Source organism: Anabrus simplex, chromosome 3 (genome assembly GCF_040414725.1).
Source record: "Anabrus simplex isolate iqAnaSimp1 chromosome 3, ASM4041472v1, whole genome shotgun sequence".
Classification (NCBI taxonomy): domain Eukaryota; kingdom Metazoa; phylum Arthropoda; class Insecta; order Orthoptera; family Tettigoniidae; genus Anabrus; species Anabrus simplex.
Window position 1 is genome coordinate 195,935,129 of NC_090267.1, and position 13,430 is coordinate 195,948,558.

General features: G+C 38.0%; 1 protein-coding gene across 1 annotated transcript in view; it reads right to left on the reverse strand.

Moving 5' to 3' along the window:
- Positions 1-12,915: 12,915 nt before the first annotated feature.
- The window catches only part of LOC136866732 (acyl-CoA Delta12-desaturase-like), a 43,701-nt gene continuing 43,186 nt past the window's right edge, over positions 12,916-13,430 (reverse strand). Inside the window, exon 6 of the mRNA XM_067143841.2 lies at positions 12,916-13,330. Within this exon, the coding sequence (XP_066999942.2) occupies positions 12,916-13,330 (415 nt within the window). The remainder of the gene's footprint in view (positions 13,331-13,430) is intronic.

Sequence of the window (13,430 nt, forward strand, 5' to 3'; positions counted from 1 at the left end):
TTTTATGTCTTGATGATTGCGTAACTTATTTCGTTTTCATTTTTTAATTCTGATATCAGAGTTCTTTACTCTATGTATCTTTTAAAATCTCATTTTTTACTTTTCTTTACGCCCAGAAAATTCAGTTTTATCATCACCACACCCACGTTTTCATTGCTTCTAAATGTCTGCCACCGCAGATTACCATAGGACAAAGAAAACGATTTTCAATTAAAAATAAGTTATTATGTAATTTATATGCTAAACTATTCAATAAACTACATTTTTTCCATCTACTCCTAGTTATTAATCATTAACAATATAGAGGATTCCGTAGAATTTGTACTGAACGTTTCAGTGCGAGAACGACAAATTCCTGGATTAATAGCTTAGAAAATGTAAATAACTTTCAGAAATTTAGAAATGTCCTTGGAATAGTTTCACGGCTGCCGTTCATTAAGACAAAGATGTAGACTTTCTCCAGTGCGTATTTCTTTTTGAAATATGCTGCTGTCGGTTTTCACATTTTTTCTTACGCTCAGTTTCTTGTGCTTTTTAACATTTATTTAAAAGCTCAGGAAATGAAATGAAATACTGTCACACACGTTTGTTTACAAACTCTGGAAAGTAAATTAATCACAGATAACACATTTGTTTACAAACTCAGCACTTTCCTTCTTTTTAAACATAATGTAATTCAGTTCAATAAATGGAGAAATATTGTAAGTGTATAGAACTTAAGTTGTGTTGTATGTTGGTCAGTATAGTTTCATGCTTCCAACAACCTTCAGTATCACTCGCACACACTCACTGTATGGGATGTCCTTAGTAACACTAATTCACTTTCACTGAAAATCTGGAGCTTATTTTCAGAACTGATTTAGACACCTATAGAAAGCCGGGATTAAACGTTTACTATGTATCAAAGGCCAGCGTTCCCGTCTGATGTATGATAGGAATCCAGTGACTGTCGTCTGTTTGGGCTGGTTCCTCTCATGAAGGATGTAGTACACACTCGGTGTTGTCATCCACACTACGGTTTTGTTTATGGTGCTGGGGGTAAAGGAAAATTCCAACGTCATGATCCGTTCTTGTAAGGTTGGTTGAGGTGTGATTTGTAACAGACGACATATCCTTGAAAAAGTCCATCTCCATACAACCGCGGCTCTTGTGCAGGATGGAATGCGGTGATAGAGAGTATGTGTTTGTGTGCAGTATTGCAGACGTTGGTGTCGGCTCGCCCGTGTCGATAGAGTTTGTCCCGAGTACGGCGTATTTCATTAACTAAGAAATACAATGTCTCCTTCCACTGCAAGGGTATCCACTTGTTATTCACGTTACGCCATACCATATTTCATCGCTGTAAGGGGTACTTAACCTGTACAGCAGGTGACTTGTGTGTTGCGTCATTATTAGGGCTCGGAATTTCATGCATTTGCATGTTTTCTTTTAGGGGTTAAAAATGAATGCTTATACATTATGTGCACGAATTATCAGTCATTTGAACATGCTTTTAGGGTGCATATAACTGCATTTTTTCGTGATTTTAATATTTTAGTGCCTACATGCCATATATTATAATAATTAAAATTGTTTTTACAGTATTTTTAATCAGCTTTTTTCATGTGGCTGTTGGCAGTAGTGTTGCGCATGATGACGCAACTTTTCATATGGTGAGGAGTTGTGATGTCACGCAGTGAATCCCCTGTTTCACCATCTACCCTCACGTTTTGTGCTTAGCTGTCGACTGGCTGTCCATTGAGTCGTGTAACGGTGTTGTGAACTGGTTGTGACCACACTATGTTTCGCGTAAAAAGAGTCCGTTAAAATGTTCTTTAAATGCCGAAAATAAGAGCAATTTCGAGTTGTAAATTAACTAATTTACAGAAGGAGTTTTCAGGTGACTTAATATCTGCAGATTCTGTGGAGCGTGGGAGAAAACTACAGGGAGTGAGAAAACATTTCAAATAGTTCAACACATAAACACAGCAAAACATAAGGAGACTTTAACTAGCAAACTCGCAAATAAAGAGCCTGTTCAAAAACAACTATTAAGAGTGTTTAGGAAGTAAGATTAGTGAATTTTCTTACGATTTGTGTCAAACATTTTTAACTGCTGATATTCTTTTGTATAAAATTAATAACCCCACATTGTCCGACTCGTTGGCTGAACGGTCAGCGTACTGGCCTTCAGTTCAGAGGGTCCCGGGTTCGATTCCCGGTCAGGTCGGGGATTTTAACCTTAATTGGTTAATTCCTATGGCACGGTATGTGTTGTCTTCATCATCATTTCATCCTCATCATGACGCGCAGGTCGCCTACGGGAGTCAAATAGAAAGACCTGCACCTGGCGAGCCGAACCCGTTCTGGGATATCCCGGCACTAAAAGCCATAAGACATTTCATTTTCAACCCCACATTAAAACATTTTCTTGCCAAATACACTCGACAACATGTATCTGAAGCAAGTACATTGCGTAAGACTAACGTAGGACGTTGTTACAATAACGTATTGTCAAATTTTACAAATTGATTTAGCAGGTCAGTTTGTGTGGTTGTCTATTGTTGAAACTACTGATTCTGAAGGCCAATTTGCTGCTAATATGATTGTGGGCGCCTTAAATAAGGAACAAAAACGATATCATATCTTCTTAATGTGTGTGATTTGCCGGCCACTAACAATGTAATTGTAACGCAGTGTGTGATGGACTCATTGAAATTATTATGGCCATTTGGAATCAAATACGACCGGCTAATTTTATTTGTTACCGATGCAGGTACTTATATGGTAAAATCAGGACAAACACTGAAAGGCATTTTTCCTAACTTAATTCACATAACTTGTTTGGCACATGCTGTTAATCGCATTGCTGAGACAATACGCAATTCTTTCCCATTGGTAGATCGATTTGTGGCCTGTTCAAAGAAAATTTTTGTTAAATATCCTTCAAGAGTCATAGCTCCTTGATACCGACTTTGCAGTGTTGCAGTCAGTCTACGGGGAAAGGCGAATTTATGGAGTAGTGATCACAGGTATTTATGTGAAACTCTATCAAATGCCTGGGCAAAGTCTAAGCTGAGACGTGCAGCTTGTGTTGTAGGTTCTATACTCATGTATAAGATGAAATTCCGTAAATTGTTAAGCCCAGTGACAATGTTAGATTTCTCCATGACGCTATGTTGCATAGGACCCAAAATATTCTTCAGTACTGCCTTGATGCGCATGGCTGATATTTTTGTAAGAAGCTTATAGTCTGTATTAATCAGGGTGAGTGGTCTGTAGTCGGATAGGGATTTAGGGAATTTAATTTTTGGTACCATGACGGCAATTCCCTGTGTTAACTCTAAACACTGAATATCTCTCTTGAACAGTTCCTGAAAAAGTGATATCAAATCAGATTTCAGTACATAATAATATTGTTTGTAAAATTCAAATGATACCCCATCTGAATCACGGGATTTATTGTTACTGGCTGCGAATACTACGTTTCACAATTCTCCTTCTGTGATATCAGCTTTCTAAACGCTCGGCGTCTTGGAGACTAAAGTGCAACTGGATAGCGTTGAGGAGAGGTCGGCTGTTGGCGACTCGTTCTTCTGGACAAAGACAGTTGTATAGTGGGTAGTGAATTCTAGAAGGATTTGTGTTGCTCCACTATTAATCCAGCTACCTGTTTGCACCTGAACAATGCATTTATTTTTATAGCGGTTTTCATTTTTGGCGATGTGGTAGAGAGATATGCTTCCTTCCTCGGTGATCGAAGGGTGATATATTCGGATTTGAACGTCTTCCAGTATCTGTTGCTGTTTTGTGCAGATTATATGTTTGATTTCTCTTAGTCGCTGATGGACAACTTGGCTTTGTTATTGTAGTCGACTGTAACTCCCAGTCGAGCATGAACAAGCGACAAGCATAGACATAGTGGGACGAGCGTGCTGGTTGTGTAAGAGAGTAGTGCTGGAGGGGAGTGCAGAGTGAAGTGAAGAGTATTGGAAAATTATGGGTCTTGAACAGTACAGGGCAGCTATAGGAAGATGGCATGACAGGGGAGAATAACGAGAGAAGAAGTGAACAGTGGAGGAAACAACATGGAAATGGGAACGAAGATGGAGATGATGCTGACAGCAGTGGCGATTTTAGTATTGTTATGTATTGTGGTGTGGAATTGAGTCCCGGGCCGAGTTCTAATGGCAGCATGGGATGGGAAGACATGGAAGCAATAAGAAAGATAGTAAAGAAGGTCTCAGAAGAAGTTTCTCAGGTCCAGCAGCTGAAGAATATGATGTGGGAGCAATCGAAGGAACGTGAGAACATGAAAAAATGGTCACAGAAATTAGTAGACGAAACAAGAGCAAAAGTGAGAAACAACGAGGAAGAAACTGCAGTTCTAAGAGAGAGAATTAGACGTTTAGAAAAGGAGAAGGACGGCTTGAAAAGATTCACAGCAGCGTACGGCCAGGAGATGAGGAAGAAATGTTTATTCTTATACGGGGTGCAGGAAGAAGAAGTAGAAACTAAGATAGAGACTATTTATAAAGTAGTGGACGTCATACAAAATAAGATGAAGATTAATTTCAGTGAGGTAGATATTGACGATGTAGAAAGAGTAGGCAGAGTAAAGGGTAATAGGTCAATAAAAGTGCAACTGGTATCTATTAAGAAATTTGAGCAACCTTAAAGGGAAGAAAACGTGGATTAGGAGAGACGTGGGATGAGAAGGCAACGAGAACCTGAGGATGCTAAGAAAACAGGGGAGAGCAAGAGCACAGGGGCTGAGGGCGCATCTAAGCGGGCAGCAGCTGGTGGTTTCCAATGGAAAATGGAAGAGGTTTTGGAATATAGCGGATCTGAGAGCTATGGATGAAGAGGTCAAGAAGGAAGAGGGCCTGAGTTCAAAGGAAGATGGGAGGGAGGCTACGAATCAAGTGGAGCGAAGAATGGAGGTAATCAGGGAAATAAATGAAGAAGTTAAGAACAGTAGTATAGGGCTAGGCCAAAGGGATCAGGAGAGGGAGGTGGTGACCGAGGGCCGAGATAAGCCTGCTGTAAATTCCAGGAGAGAAGACCATAATAAAGACAGATGTGAAACGTGTGAGGTTAAGGAGGGGAAAGACAATCTGATGAAAGGGAAGAGTAGAAGCTTAAAGGTCCTGTGGGGAAGAAAAACAAGGGTACATAGGAAAAAGATGGGAATGATAGCCAGAAACTCTCAAATCATGGAGGAAAGGTGATAGAAAAGGAGAGGGTGGTGTTGACAAGGAGTAAATACAAGGAAGGTAATGGAGAAACTAGAGAGACTAATTTATAACTAGACTTGAAGGTAGGATTTGTGAATACTGAAGGGTTACTAAGTAAAATGAGTAACGCTGAGGTGATAAAGGTGGTGGAAAGTTTCGATATCATTGCTCTATTGGAGACTTGGTTACCAAAAAGAAAAGAGATATCCTGGGGAGAACGTATTGTCAAATGCAAAACAACAAGAAAAAAAGTAACAAAGGGAGGTCGGCAGGGGAAATAATTGCACTGATAAAAGAAGAGATTTAGGAACTAGTAGAAGAACTTGGGGGTGGTATGGATGAAGTTGTTTGGTTGAGATTGAAATTAGGGAAAGAAAGGGGTGGAGAAAGGAAGGTATGTAGAGCATATGCGTATTGTCACCCTAGGGGATCTCCATATGCTAACGATAAGTTTTTCGAGGAGCTACTTTTAGAGATCAGTAGTATAATGGGAAAGTACTAGGAGAATGTAGTGATAACACTAGGTGACTGGAATGCTAGAATAGGGGAACTAAGCCCTAGGTATAGCAAAGAGACAGTCATAAGTGTTGAAAGGAAAAGTAAAGACAAGGAAGTAAACAGTTATAGAAGAAGGCTCTTGGAGTTTTGTGTGGAAGGAAAATTCTATATCCTAACCGGTTTTTGGGAGGGGTACCGAGAAGGTAAATTGACGTACATTACTGAACAAGGGGGAAGTACGATTGACTTAGTGATGTGTTCAGAAGATATGCTAGAAAACATTGCAAAGATGGAGGTTGAGGATTTGATTGAATCACATCACGCGCCGGTAGGGGTGTGGATTGAAAGAAATGGAAAGTAGGTAAGGGAAGGAGTCAAAAGTGGGGTAAAAGAAAAGGGTAAGGGATATAACAGATTCAGATGGACTGGGAACGTACAAAGAGAAATTGAAGACCTCATGAAGAAGGAGATAGCATTAATCAGATGCGTTTGGGAAGTAGCCCTGAAGGAAAATAACATAGACAGAGCCTTGGATCTAACTGAATACCCTATAAGGAGGGTGGCAAGGAAAGAGCCGGAACGTAAAAGAAGTAGATGTAGAGAGTATGTTTGGTACGATCGGGAATGCAAGGTATTAAGATGCTCAGTAATTGAGGCCTTGAAAAAATATAGATTAACTGAAGGTAACGAGGAAAGAGAAACGTTTAGTAGATTAGGAAAGGTGTATAAAAGGAAAATCGCCGAGAAGAAAAATGCATGGTCAATGGAACAAGTAGAGTTAATTAATAAAGAACGCAGGTTAAACCAGGGGGAGCGAGTTTGGGAAAGAATAAATAAAGTTAACAAACGAGGAGATGGGGGGTCCAAGCCAGGATTGATTATGATCAGTGGGTGACATACTTCAGTGGTTTATTAGGAGGAAAGGACTGCTGGAAGCCGAAAGAGGGGATAAGGACTCCAGGGAGAAACCTAGATGTTGGTATTTATGAACTCGACAAAGAGATTGACATAGAGGAAGTCCAGGATGTACTGGAGAAACTAAAGAGTAAATTTTCGGGGGGATTGAACGGTATAAATAACATGGTATGGAAGGAGATCGGCAAATATAGACAGATAACAAAACTGTTTAATAGGATATTTAATGTTGGTAAAATACCCAAGGTGTGGGAAGGTGGGATTATCTCTCCAATATATAAGAAAAGATGAAACAAAAATCTACCGGGCAACTATCGAGGGATAACGCTACGGGATTCACTGAATAAGATATATACAGGGGTTTTGGTAAAAAGGTTAACGGCTTGGACAGAAGAACACGCTATAATATCAATACTAAAGGGAGGGGTCCTAAAAGGAAGACGGACTACAGACAACATCATGACGGTGAAGACGATTATTGATAAATACTTAAGAAGGGAAAATGGCTGTGTGTACCTGGCCGCCATAGACTTCGAGAAAGCATTCGATACGGTCAGTAGGGAGGCACTGTTTGAGAAATTAGGCAGGCTGGAAGTCTCTAGGAAGATGATAAGGGCGATTCAGGCTATTTACCACAAGGTATACTGTTGTATTAAGATAGGAAAAAATGTAATCAGTGAGCTGACTGATTGTAAGATTGGTCTGAAACAGGGATGCAAAATTTCGCCGTTATTATTTTTGTTATTCATTAATGATATCTTGGAAGGACATGGAGGAACAAAATGGGCAGTACCGGTAGTACAGAAGTTAGAGATACCAGGAATGATTTTTACAGATGACATCATTCTTATGGCCTTCACAGGAGGAGGTCTTCAAAAAAGTCTGATTGAGTTGTCGGAGTTCGCGGAGAAATGGGCCTTAAAAATTAACAGTCGAAAGTGATAACTATTCAAAAGAAAAGAAGGAGACATAAAGAGAGGAATTGGTTGATCTAGCGGGAAAGAATAGAAGTAGATAATGTAGATTACGTAGGAGTCCTGTTAAATAGAAAAGGAGAGTGGGAAGGCCATATCAAGCGGGCTGGATGGAGGGGTGTCGCAGCACTAGCTGCGGTCAAGACATAAGTAGCAAAATTCCCGGGGATAGATTACAAGGTATTGAGGATGGTACTAAGATCATTAGTCTTAAGCAGAGCATTATATGGGGCCAAATTATGGGGACTCGATCGAAAAAGGGACACATTAAACCTAATCATCCATAAGTTTACTAAGATCATTATGGGTTTGCCTCTATGCACAGCCAACGTGGGAGCGTTGCTATTATGTGGAGAATTCATAGAAGTTGAATGTGTCAGAAGAGTGATGAATCACTGGTCTGGTATGAAACGAGGGGAAGAAGAGTAGTTCAGGAGGCATTTAAACAGCGAGAGAAACATATTATGTACAACGAAAGTTGGCTAGCAGAAATCAAAAACTGTCTTGAAAGTATAGGCATGGGTTATATCTGGTTCGAGACTTGGAAAAGGAAAGGGAGTAGAAGCAAGAAAGCGCTAATGACTAGAATAAGAGATATTCAAAGGAAAAGATGGATGGAGGAGTGTAGGAAATAAACATCTTTGAGTCTACTCTATGAGGTAGTCCAGGTCTCCAATATTAGCATAAGATTCGGAGAGAGAATGTGGAAGAAAGTTTTAACATGGTGGATCTTGGGGTTATACAAGAACAAGGGTGGGAATAGGGAGGATGAATTACACCTAGTTGGTGAACGTGTGTAGACAGAAAAGTTAAGGAATATGTTCCTAAGTGTGAAACAGCAAGATTTATGTAGAACCGGTGATAAACCAAAAATTATTGCTTGGATCTCCAATGAATGGAACAGCATGGGAAATCTGAACTCATTCCTAAGTGCCGTGATGAAACTTTGTGAAAGAAAGGTGAAGTCAGCATGTGATAGCGAGTTAAGAAATGGGTATGTAAACACTCACGTGGAAAGGAACTTAAACTGTATTGAGATCGGACCTGTGGCAGGTAATTTTGGATTTTGTTCATGCTGATATTTAGGCAGAGGGTTTTCGGAGTCCGTAAGGTAGTAAGTTGATTATTAAGGTGTTAGGAATATGGTGTAGAGACTTAACTGCGTAGAATTTTAATAAAACTACATTTCCTTCGCTCAATGTAGCTATTTAAACGTCAATAGCGAAGAAAAATGGACCCCCACAAGACGACTTTTATTATATCAGGAGAGGAAAGTGTTACAGGAGGTGAAACACAAATAATTTCACATCAAGGACTCTTTCTTAAAATTGTATTTGCTTATTTATTAATGAACATATATGACATTAAATACAGTATTTACATTTTCTACAGAAAATGAGTAGATATATGCGTACTTTAACTCATTAAAATCAGGTCATGTTCGTCCCATTTTTATCATGAGAAACTAATAGTGGCCCAATTCAGTTTTTCGGGACAAATTATTTGTACTTTTAATTAGTTTAATGGCTAAAGCATATTACTCTCAAGTTGTAGTGTGAAACATCAATTACAAATTTTGGCTCGCTCTATCATATTTTGTTGGTAATAACAGTGCTGTAGGACATTCTTGGCTTCAGTATTGTGACAGGTCATAAATTTTCTCTTAAGAAATTCGTCGTAATGAGAATAGCTCAAACAAATTAATTGTTGTTAATTATAAACAAAGAGAAATGAATTATCTTTGAAATCCTTACAAGAGGTCTTGCCGTGCCTTGTTCTTCTTATAATTCCATCTAGCAAAGCATTTTTATTCACTGTACCACATAGTTTTAATTCATAGAGCTGATGACTCTATATACTAGGGTTAAGACATTCCCAATATCCAAAATAACAATTGAATTTAAGTTGCAACAATACAAAATGAATTCTACGAGAATGCTTTCAAACATTCGTTGTAGTGACATCTAGGAAATATTTATTCTTAAGATTAGAGGTTGTGTAATGTGTAATAATGTAAATTAAGTATTAAAGTAAATAAAGAAAATTAAAATAAAATAAGCAAATAAGGATAATAAAGCAATGTGTAATAATGTCAATTTTCGCTGTACTTTTGCTGTTCGGGAGAGCGATGAGCTAGAAGTAAGCGATGTAACTGAAAATTGACTGACTCATGCCCAAAAGAGACAGTGTTTAAGAACAACGAACAATAGTACATGGAGCGATAACTTTGCTATTTCTTTCAGATGTGTTGTGATTGCTTATTGGTTTACAGCATGTAATTTTTTAAAGGAGCAGGAAATGGCGAATAATATATGCATAATGCACATGTGAATAATATATGCAACTGAATGATCTAAATGAATGATCTAAACAAAGTAACTAAAAAACTAACTGAGTAACATATGATGATATATTCAATAACTTACGTACCACAAAGGTCCATACATACATGATTGAATAAAGAAATTCTTGTGAACCTAATCCATATGTAAAGTGGGTACACATTCCAAATGTCCCTGCTAGATGTGATAATACATGGACTAAACACATCGTTAACTAAGATTCAAATGTTTATAAATTAATTTCTGAATAAAAAGAACAAACATCCGATATAGCAGTATTTCGCTTGTTAATATCAAGCTTCATTTCATGTCGTGATTTCTATTGCTCAATGCGAGTATGGTATTTTCAGAAGAAGATCCTACATACTGTGATAAAAATTCAAGGTACAGAGGTTTCTACATTTATTTTATAACGGTATTGGATTTATGTATTCAAATTAGAACTGTAAGTCTCCAGCATGCTATTACATTTCATCAACTAACTAGATTTTAAGCTGTCGAACACATCATCTCATTGTATTAATAATTGAAAAAGTGAAAATCCACAGCTTGTTTCCAGCCATTCGACCGGGTCAGGAATGGAATGCATGAACCCCCATCTAGTGGCGAGGATAGGAATTGTGCCGGCTGCCGAAGCCTGTTGCACTCCTCTAGAGCAATGATTAATTAATGACAGATGAAATGATATTGCTGGAATGAAACATGACAGGAAAACCCGGAGTACTCGGAGAAAAATCTGTCCCACCTCCGATTTATCCAGCACAAATCTCACGTGGAGTGACTGGGATTTGAACCATGGAATCCAGTGGTGAGAGGCCGGTGCGCTGCCACCTGAGCAACGGAGGCTCTTATTTTATTAATTAAACACGTAAATTGAGACTCTAATATTTGAAAGAGATCAGATATTTGTGTCATTATTTCGAAAATAAGGACATTCTAAATAAATAGATATGAGAAAATGTCCTTTGAATAATGAACACTGAAAATAATAGTGTAATGTGTTGCAGATAACGCACTGAATATAGACATATTTTAAGGTGAAAATGGTGGAAATTTTAAATACCATTAGTCATTTTGTCGGCCTCGACTATCTATGGAGTCCATCAGATTCTTCCGTGACAAATCAGCTGTAATATTTGCTGAATGAGCGCACACCTATGATCTACATCATACCCGACAACAATACAGCTTCAAGACCTCACTCGTGACCGGTACTTTTCAAATGCTACGTGAAATTTTAATTTTCATTAACAGATTGTAGTTATTTTCACGGACTACACTCCGTATCGTTTGGGGACAAAAATGCTCAAATCTTCTGCAATCCCCGGGGAATTAACTTGAAAACTTATAGACGGCTTGAAAATCCACGTTGTTGTACAAACACTGTAATTACCAAGTCATGCGGAACCGTTGAAATTCCTTAATATAAGATAATATAATTACATACCAAAAATAATGATTTGATACTAAGTTAAATCTATCACTATGACAAAACCCCAAACTTATGCGAATGCCTCCAAAATCTGTTATGAACTAAAGCGGAACTTCCTTATCCCTACTAATAATAAAATGCTGAAAGAAATGTACAAAGTTGTTCAAAGACTGCAGTTTTAAGGATGTAATTTGGGAACTTAACGCTGTAACTAAATGTTATAATGGATTATCCTTGAAATTATTGTTGAAACCTTTCTTATTGTGTCTGAATACAAAACTGGCGCTATATAGCCTACGAAATCGGAGTGAGAAGCCTTTAAATAAATACCAAGGAGCTTAGTATTGTTGATCTAAACCATGTGAAGACGAAATTATGAATGTTGACAAATTAATGCATGTCAGTGACTTGTTAACATTCTCCGACTGCAAATATTTTACAAACAAAATAATAAGTCAATAAATAATACGATACTACAATAATAAACATTTAGTGCATAAATATTTGGAAATTATTAGTTATTCCCTTTTTAAAGCAATACATTTCGAATTAATATTCCCTTTACTTTCTGAAATGCGTAATAATGTTAGTCTAAAGTCATACATTACACGATATTATTAATTTAAAATTAAATCAGAAATTATTCGACAGATTTTTATTAATATGTTACTGGCGACTGTATTCAAGTTTCGATGAATTGTAATTGTAACAGTGTTGATGTATTTTTAAAACTAAACATTTCCCCTAAATATTAAGGTACTAGTCAAAATAATTGTATACAGAGGTAAGTCAAAAAGTAAGTTTCCCTTTTCCTTTGTTTAGAAGCAAAGTAATGAAGCGAGCTCAACTAATGTACCGCGCAGATCGAAACCACACGTACAGATTGCGCATAGGTGCACAAGTCAGTAAACTAGAAACTTGGTACAGTGACAGTTGCGAAATGGCGGAGCGACTTAACGAGTAGTCCCGGAAGAATGTCCCTGTAGTGATCCTTTTCCTACAGGAAAATTCATGGAACCTATCTGTATTCGGCTAGAAAGTGAAGTCTGTCCAACAAGTGATGCAGTGAATTTGCAGAGGATCGAACATCTGTGACATAAGGAGAGCGGACAAATTCGTTAACGCAATTGATGAAATGAAACGAGAAAACAGACATGTAACAATGACTCAGGTAGAAAGTGTTCTACGAACAGGATGCCACATTCTATCGACAAGGAAAGAAGGCGCTTGGATAAACGCTTCAAGAACTTTAGTGATTATGCCGAAATAAATCAGTGTTCATTTTGTTGACTTTTCTTCGCCTGTTTACTTATAAAACATTATCTATGGAAACTTAATTTTTGACATAACCGCGTAATATGGCGTTTTCAACCTATAATATCGAATGTATAAAATATAATTGTTTAATACTCAATTTCAGTATTGTACCGTAACTACTGGTACGATATATAACTAGAGAACATTTTTTTTCAGAATATAAGTAGACAATATTCTTCCATAATCATAAAAATATTTGTGTTTGCCTGCAGCGTGTGAAGTTACCCTTGTTGCACCAGCCTCCTCCTCCGGTGATGAGTTCCATTGTCAATGATCGGGGAGGGTGTTTTCTCGTTTCCCGATTGGATTTCATCACCAACTGATGCATAACCATCGTCCTTGTGCACATCAATACCTCCTTTCAGTTTCTCACTATTTTGTGCATTCTCACCCCATATAACATGACTTCCATCTCCACGTTTTTGTGCACGTAGTCGAATCATTTCCAGGGGAGCTGTCCTCAAACCATAAACCCAGCCTAAACGTGCTGCCGTATCTATGATGTAAGTGGACGGATTGAAGAATCTGCCATACTCAGAAGTGCGGTAATCCCAAGGAAAGCAATGATGGTAGTTATGCCAGCCTTCACCCAAGGCAATAATTGATACGAGGATGGCTTCGACAGGGCGAATGTCTCTATGAAAAGAAATAAAATATTATAACATCACCTTGCAATAATACACAGGATATACGGAAAAATGACATCCAGTAATAACGAATCGTGACGAAGAAAATG